General features: G+C 56.6%; 1 protein-coding gene across 2 annotated transcripts; it reads left to right on the top strand.

Annotated features, from left to right (window-relative positions):
* Positions 1-1644: 1644 nt before the first annotated feature.
* MFSD2A (MFSD2 lysolipid transporter A, lysophospholipid) lies at positions 1645-21606 on the top strand. Of its 2 annotated transcripts, none has more exons than XM_051856649.2 (14): positions 1645-8479; positions 9829-9957; positions 11293-11417; positions 16932-17055; positions 17179-17257; positions 17621-17778; positions 18217-18307; positions 18432-18553; positions 18724-18807; positions 19194-19277; positions 19373-19485; positions 19787-19930; positions 20032-20208; positions 21156-21606. In XM_051856649.2, exons 1-14 carry the CDS (start codon positions 8387-8389, stop codon positions 21217-21219), a joined length of 1587 nt encoding a protein of 528 aa, XP_051712609.1. In that variant the 5' UTR covers positions 1645-8386; the 3' UTR covers positions 21220-21606. The 2 variants fall into 2 exon arrangements, with proteins under 2 accessions (XP_051712609.1, XP_051712608.1); XM_051856648.2 differs by having other exon boundaries at positions 9826-9957.
* Positions 21607-24307: the final 2701 nt, after the last annotated feature.

Here is a 24307-nt window from a genome sequence, read left to right as displayed (position 1 = left end):
AAGCTCCCAGGAAGAGGAGTTGGGGAAAGAGAGAGCCTCAGCAAGTCACTCCTCTCTCTTCTGTGACACCCCACCCACCCACTCCCGCCCACAGAAGCCCAGAGTTCTGAGACCATCTAGAACTGAGGTCTAGAACAGAGCCCAGCCCAGTGTCCAGCCCCCAAGGCTACATCTGGAGCCCAGAGCTCAAGACCCATCCAAGGTCTCACAATACAACCCAGAACCCAAAGCCTGAGCCAGGCCAACGCTCATCAAAGTTCAATTCAGAATCAACAGAACCAAAGACTCCAGACTGTACAACTTGGAGCCTAACTCGGTTGAGGCTCAAATTCTACCCAGAGACAAAGAGCAGAGCTCAGGACTTAGAGCAAAGCCCAGCTTATAGACCCAGAACCCAGAGAACCCCAGATGCGCTGAGCCTGGAATTCACACCAAAGCTAAGCCTGAAGTCTAGAGTGCAAGCCACCCAGCATCCAGCTCAGAGCCCAGCTCAAAGTCTAGAATCTAGCACAGATCTTATCTTAGCTCCCAACTGTGGTCCAGCCCAGTAGGTGGCCTACACCCTACAGCCAGCCCAGGGCCTAGCAGTCCCAAGGAGGAGGCCAGACTGCAAGCTGAGGAGAGGGGATTCCAGCTCCCAACCAATCCCTGGCAGGAGGAGACAGGACCTGGTGTTTGGGGGAAAGGGGCTCCCTGTGGGCCTTCTAGCCCCAGTCTGCAGGGCCCATCCTGGGCCTCAGAGACCAGGCAAAACACAGCCTGTGTTTCTCTGCAAGGGCAACCTCTCAGAACTCCAGTGGGGTTGGAGGCCAAGTTCTACAGCTGTTGACTTTCTCTGTGACCTTGGGCAAGTCCCTTTCCCTCTCTGGTCTCACTTCTCTTAGAAAGGAACTCAGGTGGTGCTTTGGAGCCCCAGACCCAGAAACTTAGCGGAAAGGATTATTACTGATGGCCCCTTTGCTCACCTATCCTTTTATTCACCAAATATGCATGGAGGCCTGCAATGGCGGAGAGAACAAGGGCAGTCAATGGAGGCAGGCTGGAGCCGCCACCATCTCCGCAGCCTGTAGGAACCAGCATGAGCTTGCCTGCCAGAGAAACTGAAAAAGCAGAGCGGCTCGGTTAGGACGACGGGCTTGCTGCTGCCGCCTGCAAGCAGAGGGACTTGGAGATCACGCTGCAGAGGCCGAAAAAGGCCAAGGAGAAGAGGAACCTGAGCAGCTGTGTGGCTTCAGGCCCCAGACTCTTGCCCCTCCCTTGGACACACACACACACACACACACACACACACACACCATGTCTGCGTTTCTTCCCAGGTCCCAGCGCTGGTGGAGTCCCTGTAGCCCTGAGCCTGCAGCAGGTCCCTTTCGTCCTTTCATGCTTTTTTGCCCTTAGGTGGCCTCCCCACCACCACCCGGGCTGTTCCTGGGGGTGGGGGTGGGACCTACCTCTTCCCATTGTTTTTTATTCCTGTGGGGCACACCCCAAACTAATAAAAGTAGCTTTGGAATTTCTTGAAAATGAAGAATTTATCAAATGCAAGTAACAGGTAGCTTTTAAACAGGGGGATAAAATGGTCTTATTTGAGTTTTTAAAAATCTGGCCGATCGTTGTTGGAGATGGGATCAGAGGGGAGCCGGGAGGCGTCACTGCCACAGGCCACTGGGGATGGGATGGAGGTCTGGGATGACAAGTAGCAGTGTCTTTTTAAAACAATGTTCAGATTTATTTGAAAGGCAGAGAGAGAGAGAGAGAGAGACAGAGAAATATCTTCAATCCATTAGTTCATTCCCCAAATGTCTGCAACAGCTAAGGCATGCCAGGACAAAGCCAGGAGCCTGCAACTCCATTCGGGTCTGCCACGTGGGTGGCAGGGACCCAAGTACTTGAGCCATCACCTGCTGCCTCCCAGGACACACATGAACAGGATGCTGGATTTGAGGTGGAGATGGGACTTGATCCCAGGCATTCTGATACGGGATGTGGGCATTCCAAGTAGCAGCTTAACCCCCACTCTGTCACAACACCCATCTCTCTCAGTATTCTTCTTATTTTTTTTTTTTTTAAGATTTATTTATTTGAAAGGCAGAGAGGGAGAGACAGAGAAAGCCAGATCTCCCATCTGCTAGTTCACTTCCCAGATGGCTGCAACAGCCAGGTCTGCACCAGGCCAAAGCCAGGAGCTCCCACATGGGTAGCAGAGGCCCAAATACTTGAGCCTTCCCGCATTAGCTGGATCAAAGTGAACCAGCTGGGACCCGAACTAGCACTCTCATAAGGGATGCTGGCATTGTAAGTGGCAGCTTAACCCACTGTGCCAAATGCCTGTCCCTCACGGCGTCTTTGTTATACAGCAGGGATGTAGTCAATTTCCTAGTGTGCTGGGAATCCTTTCAGTGGCTGCCCACTATCGTCCCAATGTGAATGTGAGATCTCCTCGCTTCTCAGCCCCGGCGCCTACCAATTTCCATTTACACCCAGCCAGCGCAAGCAGCTCCCTGGTTCTGCACCCACCATTCTCCTCTCCACCGTCTGTGCTGTGCCCCTCCCTACTCACTCCTCCAAACTTGGCTCCATCCTCCCCTGCTCTGTGAGGCCTTCCCCGACCTCCACCCCTCTAACGGAATCTGTTCTCCGCTGTGCACGTAGACAGATCTCTAGGAGGCATCAGCCACATCATTTTGTGACATTCTGCCTGTATTTGTCTCCAAGACTAGACGTCACCCCACTCTCTCCCCTCTACCAAAGGACAAGAGGACCTCTGCCCGGTTCATCTCTGAGCTGCTGGGGAGGCCCAGAGTAAGCCCAGGTAATGCAATGACAAGGCTTCCTTTATAAGCATGCTTTTGTATTTAAGGATAAGGCTCCTGTGTTTTAAGTTTTTAATCTCAGAACGAGGTAAGAAGCTTGTTTTCCCATTGTCATATAGCCTGCCAGTCCGAAGGAAGGGATAAAGGAAGTAAATTAATATTCGTCAAGAGCCAACTGTAAAGGTTGTTTCGCACACACACATTGTCTCCCTGTGTCTTCAGGATAGCGTGAGGAGGCATGATTACAGATTAGATGAGGATCACAGGAGGGAAGTGACATGCCCAAGGTCGCACAGTTAGCTATAGACAGAACTGTATTTAAACTTGGGAGCCTGACTCCAGGCCCAGACTGTTTAACCATCCTGGCTATTCTGTTATCTGTGACTCTTAATCAGTCTGTGATCACGGCACTACCATGCAGATCTGGAGCCAGCCAGAGAGCTTGGCCTAGCCAGAGTGCAGGCAGAGGCAGCCATCACGTTAACAGCGAGTCGCCCAGAATGCTTTTCATGCAGATGAGTAGAAGGAGGCGCCAAGTGAGGGCAGGACTCCAAGGGGACCTGAGCAGGTTCTGCTTCTGCCACCTCGGCCCAAGGCCAGCAACTCTCTTACTCTGAAAGACCCTTCCAACTCTGAGAGGCTCAAGGCCAGTAGACCAAGGCAGGGCTTTCTTGAAGGGACATGGGGTGAGCATGAGGAGGGCAGAGTTCTGGCCAGCCAGGAAGGGAGAGGTATTGCTCAGGCATCAGTCCCCACCCTCTCTGCTGAGGCCAGACACTGGGCTCTTGCCCAAGGAACACCTTACCTGACCTACTGGGCCCTGGGGCCACCTGGGAGCTTTGTCCAACCCCTGGGGTGCCCTTTGTGTATGATTCCATGGCCGGGACAGCGTGGCTCTTTGAGCCAAGGCTGACATCACCCAGTTTCTTCCACCCTGTAATTCTTACCTCTTCTCAGGGGTCAGAGCCTTCCTGAGGAAGTAGGGCTGTCTCTTCCAAGCAGGACCTTGAACTTGGAGGAGTGTAGGGTGAGAAGATGCTGGCACACTGGCTGTCACTGGTGGCAAGGTACCAGCTGTCTCAAGGGCTCTCTGGGCACTCCCCGTGCTCCTCAACCCCCTGAGAACGAAGGCTCAGAAGTCAGACCCACCACCCAGCTCCGTCCCGAAGCTCAGCACAGGGAGTCTCCCTTGGGAATGCTCCACAGCTTGTGAGATCAGATGGGTCAGCCTCGAGGCCTCTCTTGCCTCGCAATTGCCCAACCAACATCCAGGCAGGAACGAGCAGCCTCTAGTGGCTTTAAGGGCCCTCAGATACTTCCTCCCAACAAGACTCTTTCGGGACCCTCAAGAGTCCCTCCAATCCTAATTTTTGCCCTGCTTACTCCCCATAGGGCAAACAAAGGTGTAAGATGGGAAGAGGTGAGGCATTCTCATCATAGCGGCTATTCCAGGAAGCCCTGGCTCCGGGCTCCGCCTAGACCTTACCTCTTCAGTTGCCCATTCCCTTGGAGCCTCCTAACCCCAGATTTGGTTATGGCATTTGCTATTTGCTACTGAGCCATGTGGGTGCCGCCAGGGCATGGGCTTGCCTCCTACTTTTTCCCGAAAGTCTAGATCTCACCACTGGATGAGCTCGCCTCACCCCACCTAGCAACACTGGCATCTGGCAACACATTCAGTCATCAACAATCTCCTAGCACCAACACTCCAGCAGCTCCACCTAGTCATCCTGCCTCAGCAGCACCCTGCTATTCTAGAAATAGCATTTTGCGTCACCAGACATAAAGTTAGCCCCTAACCCTTGGTGTGAGTTTTCTCCCCCTGACCAAAATGGCCTTGGGTTCTAATAACAATAATAGTCATGAAGATCTGTGTGCCAAGCACTGCTCTGAGCGCCCCACTTCGTCCTCAAGCCAACTCTACTAGAAAGGTTTGGTTTTCACCCCCAATTCACAGTTGGGACCAGAGGTTCAGAGAGATTCATGGCTTGCCAAGAGGGAACTGTCATGGTGGTGACAGGCGATGGAGCCGCGTAACCTGCCTCTGGGATCCTTGCCCTTAACTCTGCTGCTAGGCCACCCAGGAAGCTCGGAGGGTCCAGGGGGCCCCCTTGGCAGCCATGCAGCGGGTATGTGATGGCAAAGGAAAAAGCCGCCAGGCTGGGCTTGGTGCCCTGGGGGACACAGACTGTGGACAGCGACAAGAAGAGCTCTTAAGGTTTGTCTTCTACCATGAGGCTGGGCCGGACCCAGCAAGGGTCAGAGACGGCTGAGGGGCGGTCCTGCCACAGAAGGGGGTGCTGACTGCCCCTCAGGGGCAAGCCCTTGTTCTTACTGCTGCTCTAATGAATAGAATATTGTATGGAAGAATGGGCCCAGGCTTCCTTCCAGGCTCCTGAGGCCAGTAAGTACCTGTGGGGTTACCCTTTGACCATCACAGACTGGGGAGCCTCAGCAAGGCCCCCACTGGCTTTGGGTAAGGAGGTGGCAAGGAGGATGGGGATAGGGATGGGACAGTGGGGTCTTCTGTGGTTGGGCTGCAGGCACTGAAGGATTACATTGCTAAATGACAAGCCTATGGCCGGCCATTCTCTTCATCAGAAAAAGGGGTCTGACTCTGGGTTTATGAAGTTTAACCTCTGCTTTGCTTCTCTTGGTCTCAGGCTTTCCATCTATAAGGTGGGGGTATTAAAAACAACCTTTTCCAGGCCGGCGTCATGGCTCACTAGGCTAATCCTCCGCCTGCGGTGCCGGCACCCCAGGTTCTAGTCCCAGTCGGGGCACCGGATTCTGTCCCGGTTGCCCCTCTTCCAGGCCAGCTCTCTGCTGTGGCCCGGGAGTGCAATGGAGGATGGCCCAAGTCCTTGGGCCCTGCACCCTCATGGGAGACCAGGAAAAGCACCTGGCTCCTGGCTTTGAGTCAGCGCAGCGCCACTGACCGTAGCTGCCACTTGGGGGGTGAACCAACGTCAAAGGAAGACCTTTCTCTCTGTCTCTCTCTGTCTCACTGTCTAACTCTGCCTGTCAAAAAAAATAAGATTAAATTAAATTAAAAACCCTTTTCCAGTGGTGTTTTAAGGAGTGAATGTTATGATATATGCACAGCACTTAGCGCAAACCGTGCCCAGCTCACAGTGGGTGCTCAATCATTGCAAATTGCTGTATTAGCAGTGCCCCGATAGTGTTCACAGAGACCAAAGGTAACACATAACGGTGTGTTATGGGGTTCTGTGCTGACCGACTGCGCAGGTGGAGCTGCAAGGGGCAGGCTGGAACTACATTGAGAGAGAAAACAGTGGGCAACAGAACCAGCATTCAAAACAATTTCAGCAGGCTGGAACGAGCAAGATGACATTGGACATTGTTGGGCCTTGGCTTCAAGACATTACACAAAGCAAGGGAAGGGGGAGAGGCCTGACTTGACCCCAGCTCCGGTGAAAAGAATCTGAATGATTTAGTTGACCATAACCTGATGGGAACTAATCATGGGAGAGAAAGCTCTGAAGCCCAGCAGTCTTAGGCTGCATTAACAATGTGTCGTGTCCAGACTGGGGGAAATAATAGGCCTATTGTGCTGGCTTGGTCAGGCCATATCTGGAATCTTGCGTTGCTACACTGACAGACTGGAATCAGGCCAGGAGGGGGACCAGCCTGGCCTCAGCTCCCAGGCACTTGTGCTAAATGCTTCCTGTGCATTTTCTTGTTTTTTCCCCCAAACAACCCCATTAGGGTGACACTGTTGATATGCTCATTTTACACACAGGGAGGTTGACTGGGCTGCCTACCATCAACCACACAGCTAGCACATAGAGCTAGCACATAGAGCCCCAAAGGGCTCCTCTGGTGCCTGTACCTGAGGGAGTCCAAACATTCACTCACTGAACACAGATTCATTACTCCTGCTCCAGTCCCAGGTCCCAGGTCCCAGGTGAGGATTCAGAAGTGAAAAAGACATGGTTCCTATCTTCCAGGAGCTGTTGCAGGTCCGGCAGGGGGATCTGGATCCCTTGGGAAGCACTGTGACTCCATGGGAGTGAGGATTTTAGGGCTCACTGCCACACAGGTTACAGTAGAGCCGCGGGGGCTGGGCCTTGCCCTTTGCCTGGTATTCAACTGCCTGGCTTTGGCTCACCTCCACTCAGCAGTGCTCAAGAGCTGTGTGCCCAGATGGGACTTTCTAGGGCACACAAGGGTGTTCGGTGTGGCTGGTTTTGGGGCAACCAAGGTTCATCTTTCCTCCCCGCCACCAGAGATTTGAAGAAAGGAAAAAGAAGCCTGGCATCGGGACTCACAGGGACAGAGGTGAGTGGCTTCTGAGAGGTCCCGGGCCTCTTCACAAAGCAGACCCAACTGGCCACTAACAGAGCTCTGAGTGCCTGGGACCCAAGGAAAGACAGATCTTCTTTGGCATCAGTGGCTGGTCTCCATTCCAATGTGCCACCCCTTTCGAGGTCCAGATGATGCAGTAGTGTTTCTCAATCCTTTCCTTGACCTGTGTTAGCCCCAACATATCCCAGGGGGCTTCATGCTGGAGAGTAGGGGGCGGGGAGAATCCACACACACGGTAAAGCCTCCTCTAGTTTCTGCGGAGAAACAGCAGGGCTGCCAAGTGCAAAGGCTCTGGACTTGGATACTTCCAGTCCTGGCTTTGCCACAGACCAGCTGTTTGGGCTCTCCATCTCCTGGGCCGTTAATGGGGGATAATAATAGTACCGCCCTCGTATGGTGGTTGTGGGCACCCTGTGAGGTCATGTGTAGCACGGGGGAAGCTCTCCTTAAAAGGCCGCCGTTACAGTCCTCTCCACCACTTGGGAACTCTCTGGCGGCGGCGGTGGAGGCGGCGGCTGCAGTGTCAGCGACCAAGTGGATTCATTTCACCACCACCCCTCCACCCCGATCTAGGAGGGCCCCATAGATGCTCATGACAAGAAGAGGGAATGGCCGGTTTGGGGGAGGAGGTCGAGAGAGGGGCAGCAGTAGGGAAAGTGTCAGCTCGCCTCCTTCAAGCCTGGGGTAAAGGGAGCGGAGAACCGTCCCCAGATTCTAACGGGGACGGGACGGCAGACTCCCTGGTCCCCACCTGTCTTGGGTCTGGAGGGGTTGGGGAGTCCGAAGTCGTGGACTGCAGGCTCAGCTCACTCTGGAGGACGCTGGGCAGGCAGGTCTCTTTCAGCCTCGGGCCTCAGTTCCCTCGCGCGCGTCAGGTGGGTCTCGCAGCCGTCCCCTCGGTTTCAGGCGCTCGCAGCCGGATGCCGGTTCCGGGCCTTGGGGAACGTGGCTAAGCAGCAGGCGCCGCCGGACGGGTGGGGCTGGAGAGAGGGCTGGCGGGCGAGGGTGATTGGCTGGAGGCGGGGTAGCCGGCCTCGAGGATTGGCCGAGAGGGGCGGGGCCGAACCTTTAAGAGGCACGCAGGGGGTGTGCAGGGAGTGTGTGTGTGCCTGCCCTGCCTGCCGGTTCCTCTTAGTGCGCGTCGACCGTGGCCGCGGCTGCTACGACCGGAGCCCAGAGGCCACGGAGGCCGTTAGCGCAGACGAGCATCCCGGGATCCCCGTCCCAGGCGGCGTGGCCCGCGGGACATGGCCAAAGGAGAAGGTGCCGAGAGCGGCTCCGCGGCGGGGCTGTTGCCCACCGGCATCATCCAAGCCAGTGAGCGCCCCGCGCAGGTGAAGGTGAGAGGGAGGGCCGGGGGTGTGGGCAGGCTGGGATCGGGGCGTAAGGGCGGGCGCAGGCCTGGTCCTGGGGCAGTGGGGTTAGCCGGGGGCTATGCAGTGACGGAGGTGGTCTGGGCGCGGGCTCCCGCTTTTGCTCTCCGGGGCTCCGCATGTTGCGCGGAGCGGCTCCGTCGGCAGCTCCACGCGATGCCCGGCTCTGCCGAGCGGGCTCTGCTTCCTGCGCGCTGGGCGGCTCCGGTTTGCCGCCTGGGAAGCGGGAGAGACCCTGAGAGCTCGGATAGTCCCCCTCGGTTCCCCCATCTCTCCTCCTGCCCCCACCCCACCAGCCTACTCTCGCGCCTCAACTCCGCCGTGAGGGCCGCTCAAGTTCATTCATAAGAACAAGGGCTCAGCTCTTAAAGGAGCCGCGTTTCGCCGGCGGCGTCAGCGTGTGAGTGTATGCAGGCGCGCGTTCTGCCCCGCCAGCCCGGTTGCCTGCCCCCTGGACCTATTCATTGACCGAATGAAAACAGGCGGCCCCAGGGAGGGCTCAGAGGCAATATCTGCCTGCTTGGGAGGTGATCACTTTTTTTCCCTTTTAATTTTATTAACTGATCTTGGAAGGAGCTGGGGTGAGCAATTACACTGTTACTATGCATGAGTAATCTCTACTTTCTCTGAGCAACCCCAGCCTCACCCGGAGAGGGGCCAGTCCTGTACCTGGAGGCGCCTTTCCTCACCTCTCCAAGGTCCCCTGGGAAGTGGGGTGGGGGGCAGGGGGAGAAGGGGTGCAGGCAGGGAGCCAGGGGCAGGACAGTTCCTGGGTTTGCCTGGAACTCTGACTGCCTACGGGGCCCAGGGACACGCTGGGACAGATGGAAGGAACAGCTGGGCCTGCAGCCAGCTGGGAAGAGCCCCTGCAGCTCTCCCGAGCTCTCACCCAGTAGGCAGGTGGGTCCCAGCCTCAGCTAGGGCGGGAGCCTGGGCTGGGCTCAGGCAGCTCTTGGCAGCAAGAGGATTTTCAGGTTGTGGCAGCTGGTGCCGGGTGGGGACAGGTCCGCTGCTGGAGCTTGTTCCCCTCTGGAACTTGGGAAGGAACAGGGCTGAGGCCCGGGAGTTCTCTAACGATGGTGGCCTGACCCATTTCCTGAGTCCGAGGGAGACGGCGGTTTAGCTGGCAGTTTCGTCGGGGGGTCAGAACTCCCATTCCTGGTTCCTAAGAACAGAGAGTACCTCTTTCTTTTCTTGTGGGAGGCGAGAACTCCCTGCGTGGCAACAGAGCAAGGCAGAACTGGCTGGAGGGATCCTTCCAAGATAGGGAGCTGCGTTTTGAGCCCCTTTTCACTTTTTCCTCTTCTTTCCAGAAGGAACCAAAGAAGAAACAGCAGTTGTCCGTTTGCAACAAGCTCTGCTATGCAGTTGGAGGCGCCCCTTACCAGGTGACAGGCTGTGCCCTGGGCTTCTTCCTACAGATATACCTGCTGGATGTGGCTCAGGTGAGTAGCTTGAGCTTTCCAGAGCTCCTCCGGCATGCGGAGATGGGAGAGATGAGGCAGCCCTGGGTGGGTTCACTCAGTTTTCCCCATCTGTGAAATGGAACCAGGAATCCCTACTCTGCTGTGCATCACAGTGGCTGAGCAGTAAGAGGGCTGTAGGAAGTACCCAGGAGAGGAGCCCAGGTGCCCCACGTGTCTGAGCGGGAAAGGTCTGACGACTCCCTGCAAGACAGTCGATTGTGGAGGGGAGAGTGGGACCTGCCGGTGATGCTGTTCTTACACCAGGCTGGCACACCATGTCCCTGGCTGCGAGACAGGAAGCTGGCCCTGCTCAAGTGTGGGGAGAAGGTGGGTCCCACCCCTCACCTGCGGAGCAGAGGCCTGTTGGTGGGTGGTGGGGCTTTCAAGCGCTGGGCTAAGTCACAGTGCCCTGGTCCAGGGGGTCTTTGACAGGGAGGGCTCCTTGGGCTGAAGCAGGGCTCTTCTGTACTTTGGGAGGTCTTGGCCAGCAGCCTGGCATCCCGGGAATTTGCCCTGTCTGGATGGGGGAGTGGGAGGCTGTGTAGCCATGGCTACCAAGGCTCCCGCTTGGGCCATCTTTTCTTTGTAGCAAGTGATTTGGCAAGCAGACGGCTTGGTTGTATCCACTTACAGGTGGGGAACACTGAGCCCAGAAGGGACAAATAGCTTCATTCAGCAGCTGGTTTTCAAGTAACTCCCCTGGGCTGGTCCCCGAGAGGAGTGAAATATGAGGAGCTGCAGGCTGTTTTATTGGCTTTGGTGGAGGGGCTCTGCTGGGGACACTGCAGGGTGGGAGGGGCTGCCAGTTTCCCATAGAATAGCAGGGTCTTGGTGGAGGAGGAGGGGTCCAGAGAATCTGTCTTTGGGGGACAGGGGCATGGTGAGCTTGAATGGTCAGCCACAGGCTGCTGTTTAAAAAGCATCTAGAGACTTGTTTTTCTGCATCTGAGATGGACTCGGATTGTAAGATAAAGATCATAACTTCCATTATACAGATGAGGAAACTGAGACCCACGTGGCCACCCAGGGGGTACCCTCTCTGAGATCAGATGATCAGTGTCTCTGGACTGTGAGAGGGAGGGAAGCAAGTGATTCTGGATTCATTCCAGTGGATAGGGAGGGGAAGAGATCTGCAAACGCCCCTAAGGAGGCCCTAGGGCTGCTGTGATGGGAGACCTGTTAACGATTGATTGTGCTTAGCCAGCCCGGGGAAGGTGGTGGAGGCCCAAGAGCAAGCCCTGTGCCTCTGCCTCCCAGCGAGAGTTGAGTGACTGGAAGGCTGAGGGAGGATTCTTTTGCCTCTTCCCTTCCCAGGTGGACCCTTTCTCTGCCTCCATCATCTTGTTCGTGGGCCGAGCCTGGGATGCCTTCACGGACCCTCTGGTGGGCTTCTGCATTAGCAAATCCTCCTGGACCCGCCTGGGCCGCCTCATGCCCTGGTGAGTGGAAGGGACTGCTTCGAGGTGGCCGGAGACGGGACTTCCGGCATATCCACCCTTTGGTCCTTGCATCTGGCTTATCCCAGGGTTGAGGGAGAGCTTCTGATGCAGTGATGTCAAAGCATGGGGTGGGGGTGGGGGGAAGGTGGGGTGTCGGAACCCCAGCTGAAGCCTCACCTGCCAGTCCAGCCCGCTGCTCCCTGAGGTCCACGCCCTGCCCTTGCTGGAGCGGAATTCCAACCTAGCAGCTGAGAGGTTGCCCTCTGGAACCAACCTGCCTGGCTTTGAATCCCAGCTTCACTGCTCCCAGCTATGCAACCTTGAGTGAGCCACTTAACATCCCTGGGCCTCAAGTTTCTTCAGCTGTAATGTGCAGATAATAATTATGGGGTTGTGGTGAGGATGAATTTTTTTTTATGTATAAAGTACTGAGAACAGTGCCTGGCACCCATTAAGTAGTATATAATTTGGCATCCCTTCAGGTTGTTTCCTGGGGGACAGGGGCTGGGATAATCCTGGGAATGGGGTAACCTCTGGCACCTTGGGTGATGTGAACTCTGTTTGCCCTTTGAACAAAGCCAGCACCACTCAGCCCCAGGCTCTGGGGCCAGTGGGGGGTGCCCTAGATGAGACAGCCAGGGAGACCCATGGCACAGGCTGTTAGGCGGGGCTCTGCTTCTCCCCAGGACATCCTGCTTCGGGTGGAGGGGGCCGTGCCCCTTTCATCTCCAGCCCATCCAGGCCCAAGTGGGCGCCTTCCTGCCCCAGGGGCGCCCCTACCTGGTCTCCGGCCTTCAAAGCTTTTCCCGCAGCCCCTGCTCCTCCACAGCTTCCTTTCCCACGAGGTTCCCCCCTCCTCCACCTACCCCGGTCCTGCCAGCCCCTGGCCTAAGCCCAGGTTGTAGCCTTTGATCCTGGTTTCAGAGCCAGAGGCAGGACAGCCTGCCTTACCTGGATCGGCTGCTCCGGGCTCCCCGAGCGCCAGCCCTGAGACTTGGCCCCTTGCCCACCTCCTTGGCAGCCCGTGGAAGGCGGGGCCCTGCTGCCACATCTCCTCATGAGGCCCAGCCAATGGGAGGCAGCTTCTGGGCCAGCTCAGTCCAGCAGCAGCTCCCTGTCCCATTGGGCTCCTCACGGTGGCAGCACTGCTCAGCTAAGGATGGAGTATCAGATCAAGGCTGCCGGGGACCCTTGCTCTCTGGGGAGACACGTGGACTGGGGAGGCAGGGACGCAGCAGGGAGGAGAGCCTAGCAGTCCGTCCCTGTGGGACTTGGGGAGGATCCCTGGGACTCCTGCCAGGCAGGTGTGGCACCCAGCTTGGGGAAGTGGCTGGGGGCTTCCGCACTGGTGTTGGATTCAGCAGGTGTCTGTGTGCATGGCCTTGCCCTTGTCTGAGTACATGCTGACGGCGCTTGAGAGCTCAGGGGCTGTGTGTGGGACCTCCTCATCCACCCCGTGATTAGGACCTGGGCCCCTCCCAGGCCAAGAGCACCCAGCACTCCATTTCTTTCCACGATAGGAAGAGGCGGGCTGGGCCTGACAGGGTCCGTGAGCTGGGTGACCCCTCTCCTCTCAGTCCTCAGGGCAGCCCCTCTTCTAAGTCTGCATTGAAATCCTCTGCTTCAAACTGGAGAGACTGCAGCAATGACTCCTGGAGCTCCCGCACCGCCTGAGCGGGCCAGGGTGTGGCAGCAGGGGCAGCAGGCCAGGCTCCAGCAGGCTGGGCTTCAGGCCTGATTTCTGATTGCTGCGCTTGCAGTTGCCCTGGCCAGGGCCTGTCCTAGTTACCCGGAGGGCAGCTGTCCTGATGAACTCTCCTGACGTGAGCATCACAGCCGGCACTCGGTGTCCTGAGTACTTCTCTTTTCGTAAGATTTTATCTGTTTATTTGAGAGGTAGAGCTACAGACAGAAAGATGGAGTGACAGAGAGAAAGATCTTCCATCCATTGGTTCACTCCCCAAATGGCCTCAAGAGCTGGGCTGATCCGAAGCCAGGAACCTGGAACTTCTTCCTGGTCTCCCTCATGGGTGCAGGGGCCCAAGGAGTTGGGCCATCTTCTGCTTTCCCAGGCCATAGGAGAGAGCTGGATCAGAAGTGGAACAGCTGAGACTTGAACTGGTGCCCAAATAGGATGCTGGAACCACAGGCAGAGGCTTAGCCCACTATGCCACAGTGCCGGGCCCATACTTTTTGACATCTGAGTGTTTGCTGACTTCTCAAAATGACTTCTCCTCTATGAAGCAGGACCAAAGTGCTTACCATGGCCTCTGCGGTGTCCTGTTTCTTCTCTGACCTCATCTCCTAATTCCATCTCTCTTGCTCACTGTGTTCTGGGCCCTGGCCTTTCTTGGACCTGCTGGACATACATCTGCCTCAGGACTTTTGCACTGACCATTCCCCTTGCCTGACATACTCTTATCTCAGATGTTTGCAAGCCTTACGTCTTCCTTGCATTCGAGATTGGTGGTTGTCACCTTCTCACTGAGGCCTACCTTGCTCTCCCGGATGGGAATTGTATCCCAGTCTCATTTCTAATCTCCTGTAGCCCATATTATTTATTTTCTCTATAGCATTTATCACCTTCCAGCATGTTATGTAACCTTCTAAAAAAACTGTAAGGGGCATTCGTTGGTCTAGTGGTTAAGATGCTCACATCTCATAGAGGCGTGCCTGGCTTCAAGTCCTGGCTCCGAACCTGCTCCCAGCTTCCTGCTAATGTGCACCATGGGAGACAGCAGTGATGGCTCAAGTAGTTGGGGTCCTGCCACCCATGTGGGAGACTTGGATTAAATTCTAGACTCCCGACTCTGGCCTGGCGGCAAGCTCCAGCCACAGTGAGCATTTGGAGAGCAAACCAGCTGATGGGCACTATCTGTCTCATCCTAAAAAATTTTTTTATTTTTATTTTTTTGACAGGCAGAGTGGACAGTGAGAGAGAGAGACAGAGAGAAAGGTCTTCCTTTGCCATTGGTTCACCCTCCAATGGCCGCCGTGGCCAGTGCGCTGTGGCCAGCTCACTGCGCTGATCTGATGGCAGGAGCCAGGTACTTCTCCTGGTCTCCCATGGGGTGCAGGGCCCAAGCACTTGGGCCATCCTCCACTGCCCTCCCTGGCCACAGCAGAGAGCTGGCCTGGAAGAGGGGCAACCGGGACAGAATCCGGCACCCCGACCGGGACTAGAACCTGGTGTGCCGGCGCTGCAAGGCGGAGGATTAGCCTAGTGAGCCGCGGCGCCAGCCTCATCCTAAAATTTTTTAAAAAGCTCCGTCTGATATGTATTGGGGTGGGTGTTTTGTCTAATGGTCAGGACACTGGTTGGGATACTTGCACCACATATCAGAGCCTGGATCTGATGCTTGGCTCTGGCTCCTGACTCCAGCTTCCTGCTGGTACAGCCCCTGGGAAGTAGTGTTGGTGACTTGAGTGATTGGATTCTTGCCACCCATGTGGGAGACCTGAGTTGAGTTCCCAGCTCTTAGCTTTGGCACCGTCCCACCCGACTTGAGGGTGTTGCAAACATTTGGGGAATGGGCTTGCAGATAAAAATGCTCTCTCTGTCTCTCGACCTCGCAAATAAATTTAAAAATCTATTTAATATTTTAAAAAGATTTATTTATTTATTTATTTGAAAGGTAGAGTTACAGAGAGAGGGAGAGACACACAGAGAGAAAGATCTTCCATCTGCTAGTTCACTCCTCAAATGGCTGCAATAGCTGGGGTTGGGCCAGACTGAAGCCAGGAGCCAGGAGCTTCTTCTGGATCTCCCACATGGGTACAGGGGCCAAAGCACTTGGGCCATCTTCTACTGCTTTCCAGGTGCATTAGCAGGGGAGCTAGATCAGAAGTGGAGCAACCAGGATGCGAACTGGTGTCCATGTGGGATGTTAGCATCGCAGGTGTTGGCTTAAACCGTTATGCCCCTAAACATAACTTTTTAACTATGGCATATATAAGATAAAACTTACCACCTTAAACATTTGAGTATGTGGTTAGTTCAGTATCATTAAGTCCATCCACATTTTAAAAAAGGTTTTTATTTTACTTAACTTGAAAGGCAGAGCTAGAGAGAAGGAAAACAGGGAGGGAAAGAGAGATCTTTCACCTACTAGTTCATTATCCAAGTTGCCAGGTCTGGACCAGGCCTGAGCCAGGAGCTTCATTCAGGTCTCCCATGTGAGTTGCAGGATCCCAAACTCTTGGGCCATCCTCTGCTGCCTTCCCAGGTGCATAGCAGGAAGTTGGGTCAGAAGCAGAGCAGCCTGGACTTCAACCAGCACTTCGATAGGGGATGCCAGCATCATAGGCAGTAGCTTAACTCTCTGCATCACAACACAGGCCCCAAGTCTGCTGTTTTGCAACAGTCACCACCTTCCATCTCTGATACTCTTCCATCTTTTCAGACTGGACCTCTGTGCCCACTAAAGGCTAACGCTCCATTCCTCCCCAGCCCCCAGCCCCCGGCAACCACCGGTCCACTCTCTGTCTCTATGAACTTGACTGCTCTTGGTCCCTTATGCAGGTGAAATCCTACAGTAGTGGTCATTGTGTCTGGCTAAGTTCATGCAGCACAGCACCCTCCAGGTTTATCCACCTTGTGGCAGGTGTCAGTTTTGTTCCTTCGTATGGCTGAATGATGTCTCTGTCTTTAATCTTTGATTATTATTTTCTGTTCGCCAACCTGAATGTGTGGTTCACCAGGGCAGTGGATTTTTTTTCCTGCTTTGTTCATGGCTATGTCCTAAGTGGCTAGAATCAGGCCCAGCACCTAAGACGTTTTTCCTGAGTAAACATTGAATGTAAGATATGTGCTATCGCTATCCGTGTTTTATGGATGAGCAAACGAGCCTCAAAGAAGTGGTTTGTAGTTGGCAGAGCCAGAATTGGATCTCTGAGTTGTGGCTCAAAAGGCCTTGCTTTTACCACGTGTTCTCTGCTGCCTTTATGTACTGAAGCCACGAAGTGAGTCCGTCCAGAGGTCTGACCATTAGTGACGGTGTGGGCCACGCACGCGGGAGGCAGACATTTGCTGGCTTTACAGTTCCAGCACTGGGCCCTGTCCTCTCACCTGGCTCCTCCATCATCCTTCACCTGGAGTTCTGCTCACCCCCAGCTTCCCTGGGTGTATATTCATGTGTGTGCATGCGTGTGTGTGCAGGTGGAGCATGTGCACGTGTGAGAAGGTATTGGGGGCTGCTCCTGCTCCCAGCCCCCTGCCCTACCACCTGAGGCCTGGGCCCCCACCTCCAGCCCGTAGGAGGCCCCTCCCTGTGGCGCCCTCAGGAGACTCGGGGTCTGGCTTCTCACCTTCCACGCTCAGGATTTCAGGGCAGGAGCCAGGGCCAGTCTGCCCTTCTAGGTGTGGCCATCAGCTTCTTCCCAGAGGCCCTAGCAGGTGGATTCGAGGGGGAGCAGCTTTCCTGCTGGCAGGCACCCCGGGGTGCAGGCAGTCCAGCTGGGCCTGGCTTCCAGGACCCTGGCCCCCAGCCGCACTCAGACCCAGCCCTTCCCCAGGATCATCTTCTCCACGCCCTTGGCCATCATTGCCTACTTCCTCATCTGGTTCGTGCCCGACTTCCCACAGGGCCAGACCCTTTGGTACCTGCTTTTCTATTGCCTCTTTGAGACACTGGTCACGGTGAGTGCGGGCCCCTTCCCAGCGCAGCTCTGGGGGCAGGGGCGAGGGCAGTCCCCAGGGCCTCACGGGTGGTGCCCCCGGCTGCCTCCACCTGACCGGCCAACGGCTTCTCTCCCATGCCAGTGTTTCCACGTCCCCTACTCGGCTCTCACCATGTTCATCAGCGTAGAGCAGAGCGAGCGGGATTCAGCCACCGCCTACCGTAAGTCTCCCCCAGCCCACCTGATCCCACCCCCCAGAGACCCTGGGCCCCTCCGCTCCCCGACCCTCCGGCCACGATTCTTTCCCTGTGGGCCCAGCTCTTTGCTCTGCTCTTAGGTGTGGGTGCGAAGCGATCTGAAAAATAACTTGATCCTTTTGTTGCTCAGGTGAGAACCAGAGAGGTGCAGGGACTAACCAGAGGTCACACAGAACAAGGCCATGAGTTCAGGCCACCGTGGCGTCTGCCCCAACCACCCATCCCCACCCTACCTGGAGCTAGAGCTGGGCTCTCATGCATCCAGCCTCCCTCCTTAGGCCCGCAGGCCAGGAGGCCCCTCCAAAAGACCTCCTTTTCATTGCCCAGGGATGACAGTGGAGGTGCTGGGCACAGTGCTGGGCACAGCAATCCAGGGGCAAATTGTGGGCAAAGTGAATTCGCCTTGTCTCCAGGAGCCCAATGGCTCTGCAGTGGCCTTGGAAAGTGCCAACTGGACGCACAGCACCACCTCGCTCAGAGAAACGGTGAGGCCCCTGGCAGGGCAGGGACTGGGGGAGATGAGGAGCGAGGCGGTCCCGCCCTAAAGATAGTAACGCTAGCTTGCTAGCTCGTGTCTGTGCTTGGTGGGCGTTTGTCATAGGCCCCGTACGTCCACTTTGCACGTAAGGAAAGCGAAGCTTAGACAGGCCGAATCATTCACCCAGGGTCACGGAGCTAACGAATTGCAGAGATTTGGGAAGATTCCAACCGCAGCCCCTTCTCGCTCCACGGCCTGGCTTAGCGTTTTCTCCATTCGAGACAACGGCAAGCCCCGGATGAGTCTCCCATTTCACACAGGGAGACAGCGAGACCCTCAGGGGAATAGAGCCCAGCCTAAGATCATAGCGTGAGGCTGCTGGGAGAGGGGCTGCTGGGACGTGAGCAGCCTGACTCTCTCTGTGTCACCTGCACCTCCTTTATAGCAAAATGCGTACCTGCTGGCAGCAGGGGTCATCGCCTCCATCTATGTCATCTGTGCTGTCATCCTGATCCTGGGCGTGCGGGAGCAGCGAGGTAGGAGGGCCCTGGGGCAGGGGTACCAGGCCCAGCGTGGGGTGGCTGTGTCTTTCAGCCTGGCCCTTGGGCTCTGGGGGAGGCAGATCTCCACTCTCTCCTCACTGTCACCTCTTGTCCCCAGAACCCTGTGAGGCCCAGCAGACTGAGCCCATGTCCTTCTTCCGGGGCCTCCGGCTGGTCATGAGCCATGGCCCGTATGTCAAGCTTATCGCTGGCTTCCTCTTCACCTCCCTGGCTTTCATGGTGAGGGGGGAAAGGGAGCTGTGCTGCCCCGCCTTAGGGGGCGGGGCATGTGATGGGAATGGGAGTGGCTCAGGCTGTGACTGAGCTGAGGGATGGATGGGGGGGGGCAGTGTTGGGAGGCTCAGCCCTGACCTCACTTTGTGTGTTTCCTTCTCCTTGTGCACCCCCAGCTGGTGGAGGGGAACTTTGCTCTGTTTTGCACATACTCCTTAGGCTTCCGCAATGAATTCCAGAACCTACTCCTGGCCATCATGGTGCGTGCGGGCCCCAGGGGGCAGGCAGCCCTGGGTGGAAGTGGCACGGGCCCCGATGGGATGGTTCTCTGGGCAGTGGGAAATGATTCTCAGACTGATCCAAGTCCTAGGGGAGTGGGGTTGGACCTGAGCTCCAGCTGCATAGGTAGAACCTGGGAAGGAGGAGTCTGGGGTTGGATGTTCTAGTTGAGAGCACAGAAGAGCAAAGGTCTTGGTGCCAAGAACCCAACGGAGCTGTGTGCCCAGAGGCGTGGGAAAGGCAGGGCGGGACCGCACCCCGGGGAGTCAGCAGGCACGCCCGGAGGGTGTTACCTGGTGGCTCCTGGGCAGCACTGGAGGGGGTCTGCGGCTCAGACCAGCCTCCCTTAGCCTCTGTCCATCCGCAGCTCTCGGCCACCTTCACCATTCCCATCTGGCAGTGGTTCCTGACCCGGTTTGGCAAGAAGACGGCCGTATATGTGGGGATCTCAGTGAGTGAGGCAGAGGGGGGCGGGGCCTGGGTTGAGTTGGGGGTTCCCAGGGGGAGTCTCCCAGCTGACCCGCCTTCCCGCACTCCCTCCCCTAGTCAGCAGTGCCATTTCTCATCTTGGTGGCCGTCAGGGAGAGTAACCTAATCGTCACATATGTGGTGGCCGTGGCAGCTGGCGTCAGTGTGGCAGCTGCCTTCTTACTACCTTGGTAGGTAAACACAGACCCACCTGGGCTTCTTCCCCAGTGCCCCACTCCCCAATTCTGAAGCTCCGTGGGGGCTTCTATCACAGGCCATTCTGTGGATCCAGGTTGGGGATGGGCAGGGTGTGCCCCGTACGGTTGTAGGGGTTGTGAACTGTGCACCAGGGTGGGCAGAGGGAGCTATAATCTGACCTGTGCTGCACTGCCTTAGCAGAGCACTTACAGCGGCCATGTGTTGGGGGTGGGTGAGGGCGGGGCCTGAGGGTGCAGGGGGAGGGGTCCTCATGGCTGCCAATGGCCCTCTCAGGTCCATGCTGCCTGACGTTATTGATGACTTCCACCTGAAGCAGCCCCGCTCCCAGGGCACCGAGCCCATCTTCTTCTCCTTCTACGTCTTCTTCACTAAGTTCGCCTCCGGCGTGTCGCTGGGTATCTCCACCCTAAGCCTCGAGTGAGTGGGGGTGCCACCTGGGCTGGGGCTCTGGCCGGAGCCTCCCCACCCTGCGCCAGGCCCGTAGCCTCACTGCTCCCCTCCCCCACCGGATCCCACAGCTTTGCTGGGTACCAGACACGCGGCTGCTCCCAGCCGAGGCGCGTCAAGTTTACGCTGAACATGCTGGTGACCATGACGCCCATAGCCCTCATCCTGGTGGGCCTGCTGCTCTTCAAGCTCTACCCCATCGACGAGGACAGGCGGCGGCAGAACAAGAAGGCGCTGCAGGCTCTGAGGTGACAGCTCCCCAGCCAAGCCCCCAGGCCTCTCCCCGGCAGCCCCGATGCTTAGCCACGAGCCAGGCTCTGTGCCAAGAGGGTTCACAGCTCGCGCTCGGGAACCACACAAATGAAATGCCCTGCCTGCAAGGAGCTCAGGTTTTATAGAATATTCTAGTCCATTTTGAGAGGCTGTGACACAAATACCCGAGTCGGGCTACTTGGTAAAGAAGAGAGGTTTGTTTATTTAGCCCATGATTCTGGAGGTTGCAAAGTGCAAACCACACAGGCGCCAGCATTATGGCCAGGGGCCCCGGCTGCAGGGCTGAGGGCCCTCTAGTGGGAGCGGCTCGGAGGAGTGAGAAGGAGGCGAGAGATCTGGGAAGGGTGAGGCTCGCTCCTTTCTGGCAGTCTGCTCCCTCAGGAGCTAACCCAGGCCTCGCCCATCATCCGTCCCCCTGCAGGGTGGCTCCCTGTGGCTGAATGACCTCGGGACCGCCTTCCCTGTGAGGCTGGGTGGGGACAGACCAGGGCTGGGGAGTGTGTCAGTGTCTCCTGGAGTCGCACTCTGCAGATGAGGAAACTGAGGTTTGGCTAGGAGGGGTGAGGGCCTGGCTGGCAAGGGGTGGAGCTGGGCTTTGTGCCCACTGATCTGGCTGCAGAGCCTGCACCGTTTACTACCCCCCTGCATGCAGGACCACGGGGGTGGCCTGAGCCCTGCCTTCTGGGGGAACAGAGGGCAGGGTGGAGTGACTCCTCGTGCCAGCCCCATCAGCCAGCCCTTTTAGTGGCCAGCGGTGTCTGGGCTATGAGGGGGCAGGAACCAACCTCAGGTGTCCTGTGGGTTCCCTGATCCAGCAGCTGGCTCCACCTATAGGGCCGCTAGTTTGCCAGGAAGGAGCAGGTGCAGAGTGCGGGCGGGGTGCAGGGCCCTTCCTCCAAGCTGTCCCCTTGGACTCTTGCAGGGACGAAGCCAGCAGCTCCGGCTGCTCTGACACAGACTCCACAGAGCTGGCCAGCATCCTCTAGGGCCTCTTGGGCTGCCCAAAGCCACCACGCAGAGGGCCTGGGTCCCCAGGCCACACAAGGGACCAGTACCTGTTTGTACACTCGCTGAGCAGCTGGCCTGCAGGTGCCCGAAGGGAACAGAAGACTCCAGAGCGAGCGACCCAGGACACCGCCGGTGCTCCCTGAAGGGCCATCGCTGGCTCCCCTCCGCCTGCCCTCGGGACCAAGCCCTGGGGCTGCTACTGTGAATATGCCAAGGACTGCTGGGACCTAGCCCAGAACACTAATGCAGACACGTTTTATACAGAGACTAATTAATAACTTAATGACTGTGTACATAGCGATGTGTGTGTATGTATATGTCTGAGCTATTAATGTTATTAATTTTCATAAAGGCTGGAAACGGAACGGCCTGTTTCTGTTGTCCTCAGCCTCTCAGCGGGCCCTTTGCTGTCAAAACCGACAGGGAGAGGTGGGCGAAGCCCAGGTGCTGGGGGAGGAGGTCGTGACAAGGGCCTCAGCTCACCTCTGAGGCACCGCTTCTCAGGGCCAGGCCCCAGCTGCGGGATCCACATCACTTTGCTGATGGTCTCATTTAATCCTTGAAACCATGGCGCCAAGGCAGGGCTGTCCCTCTTGTAAAAATGAGAAAACTGAGCTGGAGGGGTGGGTGTTCAGCCCAGTGGTGAAGGTGCCGCTTGGGTCGCCCGCATCCCACGTCAGAGAGCCCGCGTTGAGTCGCAGCGCTGCTTGCGATCCAGCTCCGGGCCAGTGCACACTCGGGAAAGCAGCAGGTGATGCCAAGTATTTGAGTCCCTGCCACCCACGTGGGAGACCCACACTGAGCTCTGGGCTCCTGGTTAGGGCTGGCCCAGCCTCAGCTATTGTGGGCATTCGGGGAGTGAACCAGCAGATGGGAGAGCTCTGTCTCTCTTTGTGTCTGTCTTTCAAATACATAAAAGCTTTTTTAAACATTACTTATTTGAATGAGGGAGAGGGAGGGAGAGAGAGCTCTTCCATCTGCTGGTTCACTTCCCCAAGTGACTGCAACAGCCAGGGCTGTGCCAGGAGCCAGGAGTTTCATCCAGGTCTCCCACGTGGGTGGCAGAAGCCCAAGGACTTGGGCCATCTTCTGCTGCTTTCCCAGGCCATGGTCATGGAGCGGGATTGGAAGTGGAGCAGCTGGGATTTGAACCAGTGCCCATATGGGATGCCAGCATTGTAGCTGGTGGCTTTACCCACTATACCCAATAAAAACTTTTTTTTAAAAAAATGTATTTATCTATTTGAAAGTCAGAATTAGAGAGAAAGAGAGAGAGCTTCCATCTGCTGGTTTACTCCCCAAATGGCCATAATGGCTAGAAATGGGTTGGTCTGAAGCCAGAAGCCAGGAGCTTTCTCTGGGTCTCCCACATGGGTGCAGGGGCCCAAGCACTTATGCCCTCCTCTGCTGCTTTTCCAGGCGCATTAGCAGAGAGCTGCTTAACCCACTGTGGCTTAACCCACTGTGCCACAGTGTGGCCTAACAGGAATTCCATTCCCAGATCTGCTAGGCTCCAGCATCGAGAGCCTGGCAGACAGACAGGGGCTCTGCCCATGCATGCATGCTATGCTGCCCACCCTGTGTGTGCCCGAGCAGGCGGGGCTGCCTAGGCTGGAGCCGACTTTGTGACTGGGGCCTGTGACTCTTTGTCCAATCAGTTGATGCTGCCTTCGGAGGGGTGGTCCCATCATAGCAAGCACAGTGTAAGGACCAACAGCACTGGTGTGATGGAGTGGGGTGGGCAAGGCCCACCTTGCAGCACCTGCCAGGTTTCCATGGGATAAATGCTCCGCCATGGTCGAGTTCAGATCACCAATGGCTGCACTACGTTGCTCAAGGCAGCTCTACCAGGCTGGTAGGATTGCCCCAGCCCATTGCTGGGTCTCACACACATAGACTGAGCCCCAGGGTTCACAGGAAAGTAAAGGTGGCCAGATCTGGAGTGACTTGGCCAACCTCGTTATCTGATAGACCAGTGGGTGGGACCCAGGGAGCAGGGGGCCTGAGACTCGGCAGGGCGGGGTGTGTGTGGGGGGCGTGGCTTTTCCTGCCAAGGCTCTGCCACGTCACCTACACCTGTTCCATAAAGCGTTAGTAACAGGCTCCGTGCACGTTAACTCAATCCATCTTCCTAACCCCCCTATGGGGAAGGCACCATGACGACCACCACTTAGAGATGAGAACTGAAGAACGGAGAATCAGCTTGTGCAAGGTCCCCAGACAGGCAGTGGCGGAGTCCGTGCTGGAACCCGGGCTGCCTGGCTGCCGGCCCTGATCCTCACCATCGCTGCAGGCTGCTGTGTCAGCCACAGCTTTGCCACCAGCAAGCCAAGCTCCACTGCTTGCAGCTGCCACCGCCTGTCAGAGGCTGCGGGGGCGAGGCAGGAGTCTGGGGTCTGCTCTGGCTCAGGGGCTCTGAGGTCGCGTTTCAGGAGGCCCACTTGTACCTCCCCTCCATTTTATTCAACAACCACCAAGTTCTGTCTTTAAAAAAAAGTTATTGGGACTGGGCTGCTGCTCCTATGCTGGCATCCCAGATCAGAGTGTTAGTTTGAGCCCGGCTGCTCCACTTCCGATAGCGCTCCCCGCTAAAGCACCTGGGAAAGCAGAGGATGATGGCCCAAGGGCTTGGGCCTCTGCCACCCACATGGGAGACCCAGATGGAGTTCTGGGCTCCTGGTTCCAGCTGGGCCCAGCCCCAGCTATTTCTGCCATTTGGGGAGTGAACCAGGAGATCGATCTCTCTCTCTCTCTCTCTCTCTCTCTCTCTCTCTCTCTCTCTCCTCTTCCCTCTGTTACTCTGACTTCCAAGTAAATAAAAAAAAACCAGCCTTTTAAAACAGAACATTTAAAATGTTCTGACTTACTCAGCTTTGCTTCTTTTCCCTTCTCAGCCTTCGTGCTCCCCCGGGGAAGGGTTACACCGAGCCTCCGGCCTGGCCTCCACGCGAGCACTCTGGTCTCCCCACAGTCCTCGACAAAGCACCCATGACAACCAGTGGCTCTGCTGTTTAGAAGCCCTTCTGCAAGTCTCCACAGCCTTCAGTCGGAAGCCTGAGACTACGG

The sequence above is a fragment of the Oryctolagus cuniculus genome, chromosome 7 (assembly GCF_964237555.1).
Source record: "Oryctolagus cuniculus chromosome 7, mOryCun1.1, whole genome shotgun sequence".
Classification (NCBI taxonomy): domain Eukaryota; kingdom Metazoa; phylum Chordata; class Mammalia; order Lagomorpha; family Leporidae; genus Oryctolagus; species Oryctolagus cuniculus.
The sequence above is the reverse complement of the archived record's forward strand: the minus strand, read 5'-3'. Positions and strand labels throughout refer to the sequence as shown.